This window comes from Arvicanthis niloticus, chromosome X (genome assembly GCF_011762505.2).
Source record: "Arvicanthis niloticus isolate mArvNil1 chromosome X, mArvNil1.pat.X, whole genome shotgun sequence".
NCBI classification, from domain to species: domain Eukaryota; kingdom Metazoa; phylum Chordata; class Mammalia; order Rodentia; family Muridae; genus Arvicanthis; species Arvicanthis niloticus.
In genome coordinates, this window is record NC_047679.1 from 49,217,209 (window position 1) to 49,239,136 (window position 21,928).

The 21,928-nt window shown below is 39.7% G+C and overlaps 1 protein-coding gene across 1 annotated transcript in view; it reads left to right on the forward strand.

The window, feature by feature from the left end:
* Positions 1-1,130: 1,130 nt before the first annotated feature.
* Positions 1,131-21,928, forward strand: part of LOC117694627 (zinc finger X-linked protein ZXDB-like) — a 46,985-nt gene continuing 26,187 nt past the window's right edge. The window contains 2 exon segments of the mRNA XM_076918569.1: positions 1,131-3,673; positions 3,675-21,705. Of these exon segments, the coding sequence (XP_076774684.1) occupies positions 1,412-3,673; positions 3,675-4,079 (2,667 nt within the window). The 5' untranslated portion in view covers positions 1,131-1,411 and the 3' untranslated portion in view covers positions 4,080-21,705.

Here is a 21,928-nt window from a genome sequence, read left to right on the forward strand (position 1 = left end):
TGCGATTGAGGATGGCACAGAAGACAAGATGGGCCAGCCTGAGCTACATAGTGACATCGTGTCTCAGACAACAGCACACTACAAAGTATAATAGCCAAAGTGGTCGTTGTTTTGTAAAGCTGGAGATACGTGTAAGTCACACACTGACCAGGGATTCTAGTATTAGAGATATGCCCCAGACAGGCCTTCACATGCGTCTTGCACGATTAAGATACAAACATGTTCATGATATCATAGCAAAATAAAGGCAAAAAATGCCACCCCCCCCGAAAACCCACCACCATCATCACCACCTCCGCTACCACCACCACTCCCCCCCAAAAGCCAAACAAAAACAAAAAACCAAACCAAAGGAGAACTCCACTGCCCATTTACTGTCGAGTGGCATGATATCATTACCATCCTATGTACTTATGCCTGAATGCTAGTCAACAATGCCGAGGATTCATGCTCTATAAATCCTCACAGTAAGCCACTTGGATGGATCTGGCACATCATACATCCTGGAAGAAGGAAGCCACATTAAGAAACTTGCAGTATGTTTTCAACTGCACAGCTCCGTATCAACTGTATTGCTTAGGGATGCGTGTCCTACAGCATTGCCCAGGGAGCAATGAGAAGCAGGCTAGATTTCCCAGATTTCATTATCAACCGCCTTCAGTTGCCATGTTTTACACCTGTAGGCCAAAGGGTGCCCATCTGCTTTGGCCCCATTTCTTATTTTGACTCCTGCACCAGGAGGTCAAAATCCTAGCCATGCGAAAGACCTTCTTTACCTAGGCCCTGGCTCATGGTAACCAAATCTGAGTATTGGAGGTTACTGGGAGCTCGCATGTGTGCTGTGTGTGTGTGTGTGTGTGTGTGTGTGTGTGTGTGTAGCAGGCTTCTCCACCAGAAAACGGTAGCGTCAAGGCAGAGAGTATTTAATGCGGGAAACATAAGTTTATCGTGTCCAAAGTTTCCACCCAGCAGTAAACAATTTGCAACACACTGCAAAGTGCCAGGGAACAAGCCCAGCTCAGGGAGAGGCCGCGATAGGTCTATTTGATACACAGGGTGAGGTAGGGATTCGAGTTGTTTTCATTGGCTAGGTGGCTGGGAGCCTCAGCAGCGTCCTGGATGAACTGTCATTCTCCCTGACTTGGGAAGCCCTTGATTACTTTGTAACACACTCTGTGGAAGTTATTTACTCGCCTCAGACTCTGCCTCTGGGCTGTGTCTTGTGTTCCAGAGACACGGTACCAGAATATTTAAATCACTGTGGCGTTAAATACGTTTTAATATCTGATAGGGCCAGTTTCTGCGCATTGCACTTTTTTTTCCTTTCAGGAACGTGTTCGGGCCCGCGGCAGGGGGCGGGGTCGCGCCTCCGCCTCGGCTCTGGTTCCAGCCGAGCCTCACCGACGCCGAGATGGAAATCCCGAGGCTGCTCCCGGCTCGCGGGACACCACAGGGCGGCGGCGGCGGCGGCGGCGCCGGCTGCTGCCCGGCGGGTGGCGGCGGGGTCCACCGAGCCCCGGACTCTCTGGCCTGTCAGGCCCCCACGCGCCGCCTCCTACTGCTCCGGGGGGCCCAAGATGGCGGGCCGGGGCCGCGGAGCGCAGAGGCCCAGAGGGCCTCACGGGGCCTGGGCCCGAGCCTGAGCCGGTTGGCGCCGAGGCCGGATCACCGGAGCGGCGGTGGAGGCGGCGGCGGCGGCGGCGGTGGAGGCGGCAACGGCGGCGGCGCTGCTGGTGGCGGCGGCGGCGGCGGCGGCGTTGGCGGCAGCAACGGCGGCGGCAGCAGAGGCGGCGGCAGAGGAGGAGGCGGCGGCGGCGGAGGAGGCGGCGGCGGCGTTGGCGGCAGCGGCGGCAGCCGCAGCGACGACTTCTTCCTGTTGCTGCTTGACCCGGTGGGTGGCGACGTAGAAACAGTGGGCACGGAGCAGGCCGGAGGGCCTGTGTGGAGGGAGGAGGCCGAGGCAGGCCCGGGGCCCGAGCGGCGCCAGAGCGGTGCGAACCCAGCGGGCCGGCCCGAGCCGGGCCCCCGCTGCCTGTCGGCGGTGCCGGCTGCGTCCCCCCTTCCCGCGGCCGGCCCCGGCCCGGGCCCGGGCCCGGGCCCGGCGGCAGCGGCGGCCTTCGCGGGCACCATCACTATCCACAACCAGGACTTGCTGCTGCGCTTTGAGAACGGCGTCCTCACCGTGACCACGCCCCCGCTGCCCGCCTGGGAGCCGGGGGTCGCGCCGTTCCCGCAGCCGCAGCCGCAGCCGCAGCCGGGGGCACTGATCGCCCCGCAGGCCGCCGGCTTTCCGCCCGCCGCTGCCGCCGCGGCGGCGCAGCTGGGCGACTGCCCCGAGCTGCCACCGGACCTCCTGCTGGCGGAGCCGGCGGAACCGGCGGCCGGCCCGGCGCCTCCGGAGGAGGAGGCCGAGGCCCCGGCCGCCGCCCAGAGCCCCCGCGGGCCTCTGGTCCCGGGCTCGGGCGTGGTGCTGTACCTGTGCCCGGAGGCGCAGTGCGGACAGACCTTCGCCAAGAAGCACCAGCTCAAGGTGCACCTGCTGACGCACAGCAGTAGCCAGGGCCAGCGGCCCTTCAAGTGCCCCCTGAGCGGCTGCGGCTGGACCTTCACCACGTCTTACAAGCTCAAGAGACACCTGCAGTCGCACGACAAACTGCGGCCATTTGGCTGCCCCGTGGAGGGCTGTGGCAAGAGCTTCACCACCGTGTACAACCTCAAGGCGCACATGAAGGGGCACGAGCAGGAGAACTCCTTCAAATGCGAGGTGTGTGAGGAGAGCTTCCCCACGCAGGCCAAGCTCAGCACCCACCAGCGCAGCCACTTCGAGCCCGAGAGGCCTTACCAGTGTGCGTTTTCTGGCTGCAAGAAGACGTTCATTACTGTGAGTGCCCTGTTTTCTCATAACCGCGCCCATTTCAGGGAACAGGAACTCTTCGCCTGCTCCTTCCCCGGCTGCAGCAAGCAGTATGACAAGGCTTGCCGGCTCAAGATCCACCTGCGGAGCCACACCGGGGAGAGACCTTTCCTTTGTGACTTCGATGGCTGTGGCTGGAACTTCACCAGCATGTCCAAACTCTTAAGGCACAAGAGGAAGCACGAAGACGACCGCAGGTTCACCTGCCCAGTAGAGGGCTGTGGGAAGTCCTTCACCAGGGCCGAGCACCTGAAAGGCCACAGCATAACCCACCTGGGCACGAAGCCTTTCGTGTGCCCCGTGGAAGGCTGCTGCGCCAGGTTCTCTGCTCGCAGCAGCCTCTATATCCACTCCAAGAAGCACTTGCAGGACGTGGGTGCGTGGAAAAGCCGTTGCCCGGTCCCCACCTGTAACAAACTCTTCACGTCCAAGCACAGCATGAAGACCCACATGACCAAAAGGCACAACCTCAGCCAGGACCTCTTGGCCCAGCTCGAAGCTGCCAACTCTCTCACACCCAGCAGTGAACTCACCAGCCAGGGGCAGAACGATCTCAGTGGTGCCGAGCTCGTGTCTCTCTTCTCGGATGTGCCTGGCCACAGTTCGGCTGCGGTGCTGGACACGGCCTTGGTCAACTCTGGCATCTTGACTATTGATGTGGCCTCTGTGAACTCGACCCTCGCAGGAAGTCTCCCTGCCGACAGTAATAATAGCAACCATTCCTTAGGGCAAGCGGTGGACCCCCGGGCCTTGAGGGGGCCCCCCCAGTGACCTTCCCCAGAGTCTGGATACCTCTCTCTTCTTCGGAACCTCGGTGGCCGGTTATCAGCACAGCCCCTTAGACATGGACGATGTCTCCGCTGGGAACGTGGGGCTCTTTGGCTCCTTGGCTCTGAAAAACTCAAGCCTGGAGACCCAGGCTTTGACACCCAGCAATAAGTTAACCGTGGACACGGAAGCTCTGACTCCCTCCAGCACCCTTTGTGAAAACAGTGTCTCCGAGCTACTGACCCCAGCCAAAGCCGAGTGGAGCGTGCACCCCGAATCTGACTTCTTTGGGCACGAGGAAGAAACTCAGTTTGGATTCTCCCATCCAACAGGAAGCCATGGGTCTCAGAAAGAGACAGATCTTATCACGGTGACCGGCACCCCGTTTTTGGTATGAACCGACTCTGCCTGTTCTCTGCCTGCCCTGTGGCTCACTTTTAAAAAAAAAAAAAAAAATCACACTCAGATGTGAGAATGTTCTGGAAGGAGTGCTTGCGTTGCTTGCCTGCAGTTGTTTCTTGCTGCTTTGCAAAGGAGCGCATCTCTGGACTACCAATTTAGGGATTCCAGTTCTCATCTTGAGTCTGGAACTGATGAGTTCTCTGACTGTGAGCAAGTCTCTTAACCTAGCTGAGCCTTAATTTTTTCTTTTTATTTCTAAAGTAGTTGGTTTAGGTTAGATTGCTTCTGTCATCTTTTCAGCTCTCTAGAGTCTGGATAAGTTTGTTTTTTTTTTTCTTTCAAATTTATTGGGGCGCCCCAAACAATTATATGTTCTTGTTTTGTATGTAAAGTAAATTAAATAATATAACAATGAATATATACTTTGCACTTGCCTTCATCAATTTAAATCTACAAGTCGTCTTAATTGTCTTTATGCTCTTCCCTTTTTTAGTATTATTTTGAAGGAGTACCAGATATTAGTTTATTCATAAATATGTATTACTGACCTTTATACTACATTGAGTCCATTACAAAACAGTTTAGTTTTGTTATATCAGTTAAATTCCACGTTTTAAACAATGTTGTCACATAAATGCTACCTGGTTTAGTATATTAATGTTCTAAAATATATTTTAATCTATATGTTCCATTTCCCTGTTAATCTTAAGAATTTATTCATTGAAAATAATTTCTGTTTGTGTAGAATCTGCCACATCCAGTCAAAATTTTGCTGATTGTGTCCTTGTGTTCACTTTATTTCCTCAATTTAGTAGTTAATGTCTTGGTCAAACTTAAATATTACTTTTGCATTCCTGTTTTATAGAGTGCCCCATCTTCTTTTATTAACTTATAATGTCTGGCTTTCTGTTTTTGTGATGTTAATAGACTTTACTGCTCAGTACTTTTGTTTGTGAATACTTTTTCTTCTGCTATATCGAATTGTTCTTGTACAATCACCAACACTTAGGAGAGGAGGAAATGTTGAGAACACTGCAGAAAGTTGAATATAAATATTCAGTGCCAGAATATTTTCTTAAATGATGTTAAAACTAACAAGACAAAATAGCAAAGAGAACTATGTTTCCTGTTGTTATTGTTGATATTTCTGGTATCTTTTGCTGGTGTTAAATGAGGCTGTATTGTAGAATTGCCATCTGAGACTTGGATATGAAAGAGACTCAGGGTCCAGTTTGTGCTCTGCGGTATTGGAGAGGTTGTCTTGAACATACTCATCTCACTAAACCTCAGTGTCTTGTTTACTGATTAATGTGTATGCACATGACTAACACTCCTTAGACGACTCTTCTCATACGGCTTTCAACACTTACGTAAAAGTATATGTTTCAGCACATTTTAATGACTTCATATGCTCTTTTTACATACTAAGTTTTGTTGTTAGGGAAAAATAAGGATAATTCAGCCATATTGGTATTCAGTCAATAAAGTGTTGTGAGGTTTATAGTGAAACAGGAAAGGGTCTCTTTATTCCTTACCCTGAATAATTTTCTCTCTCAAATCGTTGTGAGAAAAAACCAGAAGTGGAAACACTGCGCATGTCTTATCTATATACCTCTTCATTTGATCAGTCTGTCAACATCCTTGTTCTGTTTCTAACATCGGGCTTCTCGGTGTGACTGTGGAGCCTTTGATTCTTTCAAAATCTGATAAAAGAGCAGAGGGTGATGATAGCCTTTGTGATCTGAAGAGAACATTGTTTATAGTTTTCCAGAACTGAAAGAAATTGAAAGATTGAATGTCAATATTATGTAAACTCTTGTACAGAGAGTAGAGCATTTTTAGTTTGTGGAATGTTTTCATAACTCACATCTTTTATTTTTGTTCAGAGCAGCCCTGTGAAGTAGTTTTAGCAAAGTCTGTGCATGTTTCATATTATAGTTTAGCCAACTCACATTCCAGCTGGTTTTGACTATGACTGACAATTCTATATATAGCTTCACAAAAGAAGAAGAGAATTTTTCCCCTCTCCTGTCTGCAACTTTTAAGATTCATTCTCCTCTATCATAACTGGTTGCTTTGTTCCAACTTAATTGGTTTCTGTTAGCTTCTGCTTACTGTTTCTACAGTCCAGCTTCTTGCCTATGCATTCCATTCCTAGTATACCTTTCATTTTCTGTTTGTTTAATGGATAGATATTTTTCCTGTGACTATCCCTTCAACATTTTTTCTCATGGCACATTTTCTTCCAGTGCTAGCATTTACTGAGTGTATACTATAGCTCTGTATGTACAGTAAGAAGCTATTTTCTGAGCTTAAATAATACTGTGTATATATATGATTCAAGGCATAAATGAGATTATTTTTATGCTATTCAATTGAAAAGTGAATTTGTGTTTCATTATTTCTATTTAAAAAGTTTTTGCCAGGGAGTTCTGCTAATACTTTCTTATTTGTTCTAGTGTACTAGTCCAGTAGCATTTGCATGTAGGTGTCTATGGATGACAAACTTTGGAAATGCACTAAAAATTTGCCACTATGAAATGTTCCTTTGTTATGTGTATGTTGGTATTTATACACACCCACAGATACTCGCAAATATTTTCAAAATGGTTGAACTCATTTAGTGGAAATGAAAAGTAGACATACTTTTATAAATCAGAGAAATGCTTAAATTTTATTTTGTCTACTCATTTGACAGTTTTCCATGTTTGTGTTGAAACTATTTGTATTCATAAGATATATTTCAAAAGTGTTATTCATTTGAAAGTTCCTAAATAGACCACTATTTTTTGTGTGTGTTTGGCAAATAAAGTCTGTCAAGGATGAGCTAAATACACAAGCCATGAAAATAAAGTAAATTTTTAAACATGAACATAAATTAATGCTGTGGTCTTATTTCTTTAATTTCTTAAAGCAATTTCTGTCCAATAAAAGCACAAATTATATTTCCCCTACTTTGAGAAATTTCAATGGACAAATGCTACTTTTTTTAAAGATAGCAGATTTTATTTGTGCATGTCCTCATAAAGTTTTATTGAACTAAGTTTTTAAAATTATTTCTATTTTAACATGTTTTATAGCAAAATGTTGAAGGACCACTTTGTGTTTTGAAGGTAAGAATGTTAATTTCCATTGTTGGTGATATAAACTTGTTATCGCTCCTTTTAAAATTACAGCAGGGTGACAAGGCACCAGCCATTTAACTTTTTTAAAAAATTATTTTTATTTTATGTTCATTGGTGTTTTGCCTGCATGTATGTCTGTGTGATGGTGTCAGGTCTCCTGGAATTGGAGTTATAGACAGTTGTGAGCTACCATTTTGGTGCTGGGAATTGAACCTGGGTGCCCAGCAAGAGAAGTCAGTGCTCTTAATTGCTGAACCATCTCTCCTGATCACTCCTTTTTAATACTGCAGGTTTCAATGTTATCATTTTGAGTTTCTTTAATTATTGGTTTATTTCAGTAACTAGAAAAATCAGTAACAAAATACCTTAAAAGCAAGTATGTTCCTAAGGGCTGTATTGATCATATTAATCATGAAGTAAAAGTATATTGGCCTTTAATTGAGGATATAGTGCAGTAGTAGAAAATTTGCCTAGTCAGTATGAAGAATTTGATTTTTACCCCCACAGAAATAATGTGTGTGTGTGTGTGTGTGTGCGTGTGTGTGTGTGTGCATGTGCGTGTGCACATGTACATGTATACCATAAAAGGACATATGCTCATGTGTGTATGTGTGTGTGTTTTATGTAGATCTACTTCTGTAGGTCTGGTGTTTACCAGTCAATATAATAAAAAAAACCTACTTGAACAGTAAGCATGGATCCTGAATAGAATATGATAACTTTGTCTTTATGTTGCTATTGTGGAATCAGATGTGGGCACAAATTATAAGTTGGATATTGCACTTATTTCAAATGAACAGTTATTTACTGCATATTGTGCAAAACTCATATGACATATTGAAGCTCATTTGAGCAGAATGATATATATGTTACCTTGGCCTTTAAATAAATCATACTTGACAGGAGGAGATAGGAAATTAATGTATTGTATAGTTAGAGAATAAAAATAAGTTTAATTTGGCATCAAAATAATGGAAAGGTGAAAAATATTAGAATGATGTGAATTTTGTTTTGAACACATATAAGAGCCAGTACATGTTTTAATAGAAAAGTCAATGAAAATGATGTTTTTAAAAAGTTAATTTTAATAGGCCTGTGCAGGTGTACATGGAAAAACTCAAATAGAAAAACAGAACATTTTTATAGCAATTATAATGAAGTGTGAAACCATGAGTGGTGTCACTGAGTTTGAAAGAAAAGGCAAGTATATTAGAGATGTTATTTGAGGTTTCACTGGCATATGAAAAGAGAATATTATTTAATATTTTTGCAAGATAGATACAGATGTTATAGAAAGACTGACAAGAGGAACTGGAAATGGTAACTTGGGTTTACTTGGGAATTGTAATAGAGAGGAGTTGGGGAGTGACCATATAAGTTTGGTGTATTTAATTAAATGATAAGTGATGACACAATTATTTATAAGCTGTCAATATTGTGGTTTATTCAGATTCTGTATAACAGCAGAAGGCCGCTTCCTCTTTCTTGGTTCCCTCTTGCAGTCTCTGAACTACCTACACAGTTATTGTTATTTCCCCTTGAAGTACAAGAGGTATTTTCATATTGTTTTAAAAGATCTGCTCTGCAACCGACTAGTATGGTAGTGATTAGACTTAAGGACTATATATAAGTGTTTGAACTGTGGTTAGTACAAGTGAGAATTAGATTCTCAATTTATATTTAAGTTTTAATTTTAAAACTATGATAATATAAAGTATTGATTTTCTGTTATGACCAATGGTAGGATTACATTTCATGTTGTCCATAGGAAATATTTTCTCTAGTTCACTTTTCTTTTGTTTTTATAATTTTTAAAAATTTAGTCATGGAAAATTTGATATCTAAATTAAGATATATTATGAATGTTAACTAAAAACCAGAATTTAAACGTATAGTATAAACACTTAAATATTTTTAAAATGGAAACTTAAGAGTTCTTTGGAAAGTTGGTTGGATGGTGTTTTGCTGGGGCAAACACATGAAGGAACATTTAGCTGAAGTGAACTCAGGTGAAAGGCTAAGGCAGACTTGTGAAGGAACATTTAGCTGAAGCAGACACAGGAGAGAGGATGTTGGAAGCACATGAAAGCAAACATGATGAAGGATTCTTTGCTAATAACACACATGTATTGGTCTGCTTTACACTTCATAGTTGAGCTGCATTTGTTGGGACTCTATAAAGGAAAAACAAACCAAAAAAATTCTGGTGGTATGCTACAGTTTCTAGCCATTTCCATTGATTAGGGCTGATTGGCAGAGTGATGTAAGCTAAGACAGACATGTGCCGAGACAAGACCCAAGGAGGATACTTGATGCTTGGAGAGAGTATAACAAGGACTCAATGGACAGGGGCTAAGCTAGGCTTCCTTATAGGGCTAGCTGTGCAATGCTTGTGGGTCTCGAATCTTCACTGATCTTCAGTTTGCTGAGGCTAAGGCTGAGGCCTGGCTGTCCCTGCTAGGTAGTGTCACAGCTGCTGATGCTTGTTTGCTATCCCGACTCTACGGAATTGGACTGCTGTTGTATCCATGAAGTGTTTGCAAGTGGATGAGCTGCTGCCGCCTACTAACCTGTGAACTGAACTGATTTCCAGAAGACACAGATGGGAGTTGCTCCAAAGAACATTTCTAAACAGGTCCACTTCCCCCACTCCTGTATCCTTTCTTTCCCACTAACTCTGATGGGTGGTGGGCTAGAAGGAAGGTTAAAGCATTTAAGAACCATCATTAAAAATAGGATTTGAAAAAAATTAAAGTTACATATTTTAGTTGTGATTGCATGAAGAATATTTTGAATATATTTGTTTAAAATATTAGAATTAATATTTTAGTTTCTTTTTGCTATTTAAATTTGGTTTATTTGCTTAATTTTTTGTGGTAGGAGACTGTCATATAGCCCATGTTAGTCTCAAATTTGCGTCAACCTCTTGAGTTCTGAGATTATAGACATATACTAAGACACTGAGATGTTTTTACTTTCATTTTTAAAAAATTCTTTTACTTATTCTTCTTTCGTATATTATATCCTGACCACAGTTTTCCCTCCCTTCTCTCTTCCCAGTCCCTTCTCCATCTCTCCTCCCCCATCCACTCCTTCTCTGGTTGTCTTCAGAAAGAGCAGGCCTCCCATGAATATCAGATTACAGTAGGCCTAGGTACTTCCCCTCAGATTAAGGCTGGATGAGACAACCCAATAGGAGGAGAAGTATAGCTATGAGCTTTTCCACTTAGCCTCTTTGTTCCCGGAAGTAACAACTCTGAGGCTTAATATTTGATGAATAAATGCCTAGGCCAAAAGCTTTGGCTTGTTCTGTGACTAGCTCATAACTTAATTACCTATTTATTCTATTCTAAGTCATGCCACATGGTTAGTTACCTCTCCTCAGTTTCATGTGACCATCTCCTTTATTGTTCAGGGTGAATCTTCCATGCCTGATTATTTCCCAGAATACTATCTTTCTCTGCCAAATGTTTCGCTTTCTAATCTTGCCTTAGCTATAGGCTTTTTATTGATAGGTGATGCTTCCATACAGTAAATAAGAGATTCTCTACAGAAATGGATCCCTCAAACAGGCCAAAGAGTCAGAGATAGTCCCTGTTCCCACGTTAGGAATCCCACAAGAACACCAAGCTACACAACCATAACATATAAGCAGAGGGCCTAGGTCAGACCCCTACAAGCTCCCCGGTTGCTGCTTCGGTCTCTATGAGCCTCTATTGGCCCTGCTTAGTTGATTCTCTGGGTTGTGTTCTCCTGGTATCCTTGACTCCCCTGGCATTTTATAATCCTTCCTTCCACTCTTCTGCAGGCTTCCCAAGTTCCATATAATGTTTGGATATGGATCTTTGTATCTGTTTCCACCAGTTGCTAGATGAAGCCTCTCTGATGACAACTGGACCAGGCACCAATCTATGAGTATAGCAGAGTAGCATCAGGAATCATTTCATTGAGTTTTTCCCCCAGTCATGTTTGGTTCTATGTTGGTCTCTGGGCTATTCAGCCTCTGGGATCTGGCTCTCTAGGCACTGTCAGGGGGTGGACTCCTTCCTTTGAACCAGTCATTGGTTGGCCAATCCCACAATTTCTGAGCCACCTTTATCTCAGCACATCTTGTAGGCAGGACAAATTGTAGTCATGTGTTTTGTGGTTGTAGCGTCACAATCCCTTCACTGGAAGTCTTCTCTGGTTACAGGAGATGACCAGTTCAGGCTCCATATCCCACATTGCTAGGAGTCTAAGCTGGGGTTGCCCTCATAGATTCCTGGGAGTTTTCTATTGCACTAGGTATATCTCTGAGATTCCCCCCACCAATTCTAGTTGTCTCTCCCAGTATTCTCTCCTTCTGTCTTCCTCCCACCTGATTCTTCCTTTTTCCACCCCAATGCACTCCCAGTCCTCCTGTGATATCTATTTTATTTTCCCTTCCCAGGGAGATTTATGCATCCCCTCTTGAGCCCTCCTTGTTACTTAGCTTCTCTAGGTCTGTGGACTATAGCATGGTTATGCTTTAGTTTATAGCCAATATCTATTTATAAGTGAGTACATAACCATGTTTGTCTTTCCACATCTGGGTTACCTCACTTAGGATGAATTTTTTCTAGTTTTATCCAATTGCCTGCATCTTTTTACGTTTCCCAATGTAGCTACTAGAAAAGTATGTAAACAACTCTTGCCATAGCTACAAAACTAAAATATAAAATTATACTTTAAGGTTTCCTTTTATTAACTACACCAATCTGGTTGTTACCTCCGTCAGGCTGCTGCATATCAAAATGCAGTATTTTATCTCTCCTTTCTGTTTGAGGCTCTATTTTTAAAAAAAATCAGTAGTTTTTTTATGCTTAAATGTAAAACAAAACACACAATAAAACCTTAATATGTTATAAAGTGCTGCAATATAATTTGGAGGACAATATTTTGTCACAGACTTCAGCAATTACTTTATTAGCATATAAATATTAGGCTTCCTTATACCAGTTTCCAAACAAAATTTTTTTTGTTGTTTCTTCCCCCCTGCCTCCCCATTCCCATTTTCCGACGTGTATTTTAGTACTTTTGTATTTTCCCTCCTTCCCCAGCCCCTGCCACCTATACTTACTCTCACACCTCCTTATTTACATATATACAAATAAAAAATTAAGATCGGCAAATGAGAAAGAATATATGATTTTTTTATTTGAGTCTTTATAGCCTTGCTTAATATATTTTGTAGTTTTGTCCATTTTCTTGCAAACTTTCATGATTCAATTTTATCTGTAGCTAAATATAATTCAATTGTGTATATGAATCATGTTTTTATCAATTTACTATTGAAGGACTTCTAGGCTGTTTCAATTTTCTTGCTATTGTGAATAATGCAGCAATAAGCATTCATGTAAAGTCGTCCATAGTAGGATATAGAGTCTTTTTAGAGTGTATATTCCCATCACCACCACCACCACCAACAATAATAATAACAAAGCAAAGGAAGCATCTCATCCTGGAAGCTGTAGTATGTCACAGTGTGTCCCACAATATAGCTCTGTCCACACATCTTTATTTGCAAATGTTCATAGCAATGAGTCATTGGTATGGTTCTATATCTTTGGCTTCTCTGACATTAATATTAGATTGTCATTGGGACTTCTCCTGGTTATTCTGTTGTTGGCCTGTGTCATGAAAATCCTGCAGGTTTGAAACAGCAGGACTGATCCTTTCATTCATCCCAAGCATTTGGAGATGATAAGTTTGGTAGGGTATATGCATCTAGAAATTCAACTATTTCTTTTTTATCTTCCAGTTTAGTGGGATACAAAATTTTAAAGTGTGTCCTTATGATTCTATAAATTTTCTCAGTGTCTTTTGTAAAATCTTGCTTTTCAGTTTTAATTTTATTGATTTGAGTCATATTTCTTTTTCTTTTAGTTAATTTGGCTAAAGGTTTTTTAGTCCAGTCCATCTTTTCAAAGAACTCTTCGTTTCTTGATTCTTTCTGTTGGTTTTCATATCTATTTGATTAATTTCAGTCCTCATTTTAGTTTCTTTTCATATCTACTTTGTTGTCATTCTTGTTTTTCCAAACCTTCAGTTGCATCATTGAGTTATTAATTTGAGGTCTCTAATATTTTTTTCAAGTAGATACTGTACTATAAACATTCTCTTAGAACTGCTATCATTGTAGCCCATAGATTTGGGTATGTTGTACTTTCATTTTCATATATTTCCAGGAATTTTAAATTTTTATTTTTCCCCTTGGCAGCATATTGTGTAGTCTCTATATCTTTGTGTATCCTCTGTAATCACTACTATTGCAGTTGGTATCTAGCTTTACTCTTTTATGGTCAGAATGCAGGATGTCAGCTCAGTTTTCCTGTACTTGTTGAGACTTACTGTGTTTCCTGATAATGGTTGGCTTTAGAGAAAGTTCCTTAGCTTTCTGGGAAAATATGTATTCTTTCTCATTTTATTGGAATGTTCTGTAGATATGTTAAGTCCATATTGATTTATGGTATCATTCAACTCTAGTGTTTGTCCACTTATTTTTACGTGTCTATTGGTGAGATTGGGTCATGCATGTGTCCCATATTGAAGTTATCTGTGGTTTTACATATAATAATGATTCTTTTATGAAATGAATTACACCTGTTTTGGTGCATATACATTGATAATTGTAATAACTTCTTAGTGGATTGTTCATCTAATGAGTATGAAGTGATCTTCCTTGTCCCTTTTGACTAACTTAAGTTTGAAGTCTGTTTTGTCAACTGTTAGAATTGCTACACATGTTTGTATTTTACATTCATTTGTTTGGAGTACCCTTTTCATCCTTTCTTGCTCAAGTTAATGTATTTGATAGTAAAGTGTGTTTCTTAGAGACAGAAAAGATAGATCATATTTTCTAATCCAGTCTTTTGCTCTGTGTCTTTATTGGGAAATTAAGTCCATTAATATTCAGAATTGTAGCTAGACTTTGGCTACTTTGTGGGTTCTGTTTTCTTCCACCTTCTCTACCCCTTTACTTGCTCTACCCTAACACTAGGTAGAAGAGAAGGATAGAGGGGAGAGAGAAAGAAATCCCAGAGTAAAATCGGGGAGGAAAGGGTGCAATGATATTATTAGACTATGTCCTGCTCATTAGGAGTGTTGAGTTCCTTGGGGCAAGTTTGATTTTTGTTTTAAGGATATCTGATTTCTTCTTTTCATCTCTTTGCACACAACTACTTGACAAACCACACCAAACAGCAACCAATGGAAACCAGTACAAAATGTGCAACCAGCCCCTTCTAGCAGGACTCTAGTATTTATATATCCTCTGAAAAGTCTCCAGAATTCCAAATGTCACACACCTGTACAAACTCTGCAGCTGGAAAATCATGCTCCTGCTAGAGCGTGAGGCAAAGTGTTGTCATTTGCTCCAAAGCAGCCCCGTATCCCAGACCTGGAATTAAAACAGAAATATATTCCTATAATGTTTCTGTGGTTTTAAAAGAAATCAAAAGTCCCACTATACAGAATTCTTATTAAGAGATGTGCATTATTGCCATTTTGTTTATTTGTGGTGATTCTTGACATCTTTTGATCTACTGTCCTGGTATTGTTTATTTTTCTCTTGGTTGTATTTATTCTCTTTTGACTCAAATAATACTTTCAGTATGCTCCATAGAGTTGGCTTAGTGGCCATAAATACTTTTCATTTGTTCTTGTAGAAAATTTTATTTCTCTATTAATTTTAATAGTTTTGCTGGATATAATATTCTTGGTTGAGAGTAATGTTCTTTGAGAACTTGAAACAAATCTTTCCATGATCGTTTGAGTTTGAAATTTCTGTCAGATAATCAACCAAGTGTTATTTTGCCTTTATAAGTGATTTGACTTTTTCTTGCAGTCTTCAATATTCTTTCTTTATTCTGATTTTAATGTTTTAATTATAATGTCATGGAGTTTCTTTTCTTGTCATATCTGTTTGGAGTTCTGGAGGCACCAGGATGGGCAACTGTGTAAACAGTTTTATAATGCAATTTTTCTGAAAAATAGAATCTGTGCCTTTGATGCGATAATTCTCCTTTTCCCATGCCTATACTCTGAAAGTTAGGTCTTTTCATGGTATTCAAGTGCTTTCCTTTCTTTTGTTCGTGGGAGGTAGATGTAGATGACCTTATCACTGAATTTTAAAGTGGTACAATTTTTCTACATTGTCTTTCAGCCTTGATTTCCTCATGATCCAGTCTATTGGTAAGGTCTTTCATGAAGAGTTTTATTTGGCTTTTTCACTTTTTGCATCATTTTAGTTTAGTTTTTATTCAATAATTCTGTGTTTTATTTAACTATATTTTCATATCATATATTAGGTTCCTTATTTCATTCATCTCTCTCTTTTTTTAGTCTTTGAGTTTTCTGAAACCAGTTTAGACACTGTTTTGAATTTCTTGTTTGGAAGATCTTCAAGTCCATTCTCATTGGGTTCCATTATTAAGGAATTAGCAATTTTTAGAGGAGACATGTCTTGGATTTTTATGTGGATTTTTTCTTTTTGTTTTTGTGACAAGATTTATGCATTTGCAGTTAATTGAATGAATGAGAATGTGGGCCTGGGGATGATTGTCTAGGTAGGGCTTGCCAGTCATCATCAGGAGCTGGAGTATAGAAGCAAGGGCAGGATATTCAGGGTGCAAGATCCCTTATTGGTAATCCCCAGGGACTGAAGCAACAAAGGTGTCTGGTTGCAGTAGTTAGGACCTAGCTTTTCTCTTCTTTCTCATGCAGGAAGCTGGGCAGATTGGGAGGTTCAGGTTGAGTTGTTTGTGCCTGGTGGGCTCTTACTTCTATGTGGTGGGAACTAGGCAGATTAGGAGGTATATGCCCTATGTATTTTTTAAAAAGATTATAAAATTATTTGTTAATGTGTATACATACGAATAACTATTTGCACATGCCTGACTATGCATAATAGGCTAGAAAAAAAAGCATCAGATACTCTGGAACTGGCATTGCAGGAAGTGTGAGCCACCCTACCTGGGTGCTGGGAACCGAACTCAGATCCTCTACAAGAGTAGTATGTGTTCTTAACTGAGCCTTCTCTCTAGTTCCTTCCCAGGTAGTTGTAAAATATGATGTTTTATTCAGTATGCACATATTTTATTGAGATTTTTTGTGTCTATATTCAATAGAAAAATTAGATGATGTTTTTGTTGGTGGTGTGTGTTCTTTACTAATTTTTGAATCAGTAATAATGACATTATCTAACAAATTTAATGAAATTTTCCTTTTTTATTTTATGAAATAATTTGAAGAGCAAATGCAAATTTCTGGTAAAGGTCAGCATTGAATCACTTTATCTATGCATTTTCTTAACTTTGCAACTTTTTATTGATGCTTCAGTTTCATTGTTTGATGTAAGTCTAAGTTGTTTGTGCATTATGCTAAGTACTGTATCTAAAAATTGGTCAGTTTCTTCTAGATGTTCCTACTTACTGGAATACATGTTTTCAAAGTATTACCTAGTAAAGCTACTGAATTTTATGGTTAACTGTTGTAATGTTCTTCTTTTCACCATTTAATTTTAATAATTTTGGTATTCTGTCATTTTCCTTAGTTCTACAAAGAATTTGTCTTTTATAGTAACCAACTCTATTTCATTAACTCCTTCTAATTATTCTTTTAGTCAGTCTCCATTTCATTCATTTCTCCTTTAATCATTATTATTTCTTTCTGTCTGCTAATTTTGTGCTTGGCATTTTTCCTCTGGTTATAAGAATCTGAACTATATCATTAGACTATAAGTTTTGTCTGATTTTAAAATATTATTTATTTATTTATTTATGACCACTACTTTTTTAGATTTATTTAATCTATGAGTGATCTGTCTGCATGTACACCTACATGCCAGAAGAGGGCATCAGATCGTTATGAGCCACCATGTGGTTGCTGGGAATTGAACTCAGGACCTCTGGAAGAGCAGCCAGTGTTCTTAACTGCTGAGCCATCTCTGCAGCCATAATCTATTTATTCTTATTTTATATGCATTGGATTTTTGCCTGCATATATGTCTGTGTGAGGGTGTTGGATCCTCTGGAACTGGATTTACAGACTGTGAGATGCCATCCTCTAGAGCTGGGTTTACAGACAGTGTGGGTGTTGAGAATTGAACCAAGGTCTTCTGAAGAGCAATCAGTGTTTCTAACTGCTGAGCTATCTCTCCAACCCTATCTGATTTTTTTTAATGTGGGAGATTTTAATGGTAAGTGTTTGTATTGAAAATGCCATCCTGTATTTCAAAGAATAAGGTAGATTATATTTGCATTTTAATTTTATTCAAAGTAACTTTAAATTTCCTTCCTGTGTAGCCTGGATAATGTATCTATTGCTCTGAGTAGGATATTGAATTTTCTTCTGTTACAACTGCCATTTCATGCTCAGTGGTGCTTTATGGAATTGTTTGTATCAAAATGGTACATATATGTCTGTCTGTCTATCTATCTATCATTACATCATCTTGATCAACTGGTTCTTTGATTAAATGTTCTGTGAACGTTATTTCTTCTGAGTAATTTTGGTGTGAAATCTACTTCATCAGATATGCATATTGTTAATCCTGGTTGTCTTCATAATGCATGCTTGTTATATCTCTTACCATGTTTTTACTTTAATTCTGTGCTTTTGCCAGTGTGCTGTGTCTCTTGCAAACCAGAAACAACTGTAACTTGTCTTTCAATCCAGTCAGCTAGTGTGTATCTTTTAGTTGGAAACCTGACATACTGAACTTTGCGGGTTATTACAGAGATATAGTCACTGATCCTGGTAGTATTTTTCATTGTTTATGTTACTCAAATCTTTTCTTTCTCCTTTTTAATTTTTTTTTTAATTTTAGGAACTTGTTTGCCCTGTTGAACATCTTTGATTCTTTTCTTGTTTTTGCTTGTTATCTATTTGTTCCTAAAGTTTATTCTTCCTTGAGCACTTGTGTTTGTGACTATATTCTTCCTCTATATGTAAAATTCTTTTAAGTATCTTCTACAATACTTGGTGAGTGATCATTAGTTGCTCTAATTTGTGCTTATCTTGGAATGTATGTATTTCACCACTGATTTCAAAATTTAACTCTCTGGAATCTGAGGAAAGGTTAGTAAATGTGTTCAAAACACATATGAATTTCTTAAGTAATTAGTAAAAAAATATTCTCAAAGAAAACAAACAAGAGAATTCACCTGAATATACTAATCCTATTAGTCATTTATTTACTCATACTGTTTATATTATTTCTTACTGTTCTGGGTTTTTGGAATGTCTACCAAGATGCTGTTATTCTAATGGAATTTCACTTTGTATGTAAGCTGACAATTTTCTCTTGTAGCTTTTAATATTTTGTTGTTATTCTGTGGTTTTTAACATTTTAACAATGTAACATAGAGAGGTTCTTTTCTGGCCTTGACTTTTAGTGGTAGAAATTCCTCCAGTACTTGTATCCATATCATTTTCTAGCCTTTAGATATTTGATGGAATTGTGTCACTAAATAGACTCTTTGTGCCTTTTGTTTGCTTCTCAGCTCCTTTTACTCCCTAAATTCTTAGGTTTTGTTTCTTCAACATGTCTCAATGCTTTTGGAAGTGCACGTCAATGATCCTGGTGTCTCTAACATTCTCTGGCCTCCATTGCAACTTAGACTTTACCTTCACATTTTCATGTAATGACACCAAGGCCTCTTTTCGGGAATTCCAACTGTATGGAAGCAGCATACACAGGGCCTGCATGGGTATGCACTGCATGGGTCATCTGCATATATATTATGGCTTCCAGTTTAGTATTTTATGGGATTTCTGAGCCTGTGAAAGTCTCTGACTCTTGTCTAAAAGTCAAGGCTAGAAAAGAACCTGTCTCTGTTACATTGTTAAAATGTTTTTAAAAAAAAAATCAGAAGGAAAGTCTCTGACTCTTGGCTAAAAGTCAAGGTCAGAAAAGAACCTCTCTATGTTACACTGTTAAAATGTTAAAACCACAGAACAACAACAACAAAATATTAAAGGCTATAAGGCCTGTTCTTGGGGTTTTTTCCTTCTGTTGGTTTGCTTTGTCTAGCCTCAATGTGATGACTTTTATTTTACATTGTTAAATTTTATTATGTTTAGTTGTTATATCTTAGAAGGCTGTTTTTTTTAAATGAGAGACAAAAGGGATGGATCTAAATGGGAGGGGAAGGGAAAAGGAACTGGGAGGAATAGAGGGGGGTCAAATCATAATCAGGATATATTATTTGAGAAAAAATATATTTTAAATAAAAGGAAAACAAAAAAGAAACAAAGAGCAGACTATTCTCCAAACTATAGTTTCATCTCAGAAAATCTTGTATTAAAAATATAAATAGTTTTCTATACTAAAACAGAAGGGAAGCATCATGGTTCATTGAAACCATGAGCCTTTCTATGCCCATCCCAGTTCCGGAATAATGACAAGAAGACTATATTTATTTATAAGCTTCTGGCCTTATAGATAGGCAGTGTTTCCACTAACTCCTCAATTATCCCATTTATTAGTAATGCAAGTTCTGCCATATGGCTGGTTAGTTACCTCTCCTTCCTTCCTGGCCTGCTTCTTCCTCTGGGTCTAGCTGGCTGAATCCTCCATGCCATTCTCTTTTCCAGAGTTCTTCTCTCTGTCTGGAAATCCCACCTTACTATTCTGCATTTTGCTATAGGCCATAGGCCTTTTATTTTAATCAATCAGAACATGCCTTAGGCAGGCAAAGAAGGATAGAAACACTTCTTTACACAGTGACCGAAAACAGCACTCCAACAGTTCATATTTTAATAAAATGTATGTGTCTGTGTTAGTTAGAATATGCTTGGCCCATGGTAAGTGGCACTATTAGGAAGTGTAGCCTTCTTGGAGGAAGTGTGGCACTGTGGAGGTGGGGCTCTGAGGTCTCATATGTATGCTCAAGTCTGGCCAGTGTGAGACATTCTCCTCCTGCTGCTTGTGGAAGAAAGTCTGCCTGCTGCTGCCTTTAGATCAAAATGTAGAACTCTTGGCTCCTCCAGACCCATATCTGCCAGGACACTACCATGTTTCCTGCCTTGATGATAATGGACTGAAGCTCTGAAACTATAAGCCAGCCCCAATTAAATGTTAATCTTTTTTAAGAGTTGTTTTGGTCATGGTGTCTCTTCACAGCAATGAAACCCTAACTAAGACAATGTGATATATTGTCTTATATCTGATTTAAAGCTCATTGTGTATAGTTTCCTTAATTAGTTATTGTGGAATAAGGGTCTTGATTCTCACAGACACTTGTATATACATGTTTATTGTTGCATTATTCACATTAGTACAGAAATAGAATTAGCATAAATGTCTACAGAGAATTAGAGATAAACAGAAGCCTGAACTCCTGTCTTCTCTAGAAGCTGGCGTGTTTGTACAGTTGCTTTAAGTATATCTTAAGGTTAAAAAATTAGCTCCACTACATGACTGAGCCCATATATCAAGATGCAGAGGGGAATCTTGAGCCATTAGGAATATGGTAAAATTGGGGTGGTAACTATGCTAGAGAATCAAGAAGGTTGTAATTCTCCAAAGTACCCAGGCAGAGGGGAAGAAAAGACATGATCTTAAAATTTAGATCATCAAAAACACTGTTCCACAACAAATTGGAAAAAGTTCCAAGCAAGATAGCTTTCTGGCTCTGTCATGGTTATTGCCACTGCTGTAGTGAGAAAAAAAGACATAAAGCAGAAAAACATGAAAAAATGTGGCATTTGATGAAAACTTGTTCAGTGTTGTAGATAAGGTGAATGCTGAGAAGGAAAATTTAATTGTTAAAGAGATGAATGCCATGAAACAGAAATCTAGTACCTTCCCTTAGAACAACAGCTACATGGTCTAAGAGTGAGACCTCACCTATCAAGCCAGCCTTTTCTTTAATTTCTTTTTTTTAAAGCTAGTATCTTGTTTTGCTGAAACAAAAATAAACTGTCTTGCTTTCATTGTGTATAGTTTAATTAGTTATTGTGGAGTAAGGGTCTTGATTCTCACAGACATTTGTATATACATGTTTATTGTTGTATTATTCATGTTAGAACATAAATAGAATTAGCATAAATGTCTACAAACAGATGAATGGATAATGAAAATGTGGTACATATTGTACAATAGAATTTTGTTTAACCATAAAGCAAAATGAAATGGTGAAATTTGCCGGAAAAGTAATGGAACAGTAACATATTTTATTATAGAAGGTAACTCATACTCAGAAATATAAATACTGCATATCCTTTCTCATATGTGTTGTGGTGGTTTGAATATTCTTGGCCCAGGGAGTGGCACAATTAGGAGGTGGGGCCTTGTTGGAAGAAATGTCACTGTGGGAGTAGGCAATGAGACACTCATCCTAACTATGTGGAAGTCAGTCTTCTAGCACCCTTCAGATGAAGATGTAGAACTCCCAGCTCCTTCTCCAGTGTCATGCCTGCCTGGATGATGCCATATTTCCTGCCATGATGATACTGGACTGAATCTTTGGAACTGTAAGCCAGCTTCAATTAAATGTTATCCTTTATAAGAATTACATTGCTCATGATACTGCTTCATAGCAGTAAAACCCAAACTAAGACATGTGGATAAGTGCTTCTAAATTTTATTTTATTTGTATTTGTGCAAGAATAAATGTATGTAGAGTCCACAAAAGTATAAAGGGTCCCATGAGAGGGACAATAAGAATCGTTAATAAAGGTTCTGAGTAAGATAATA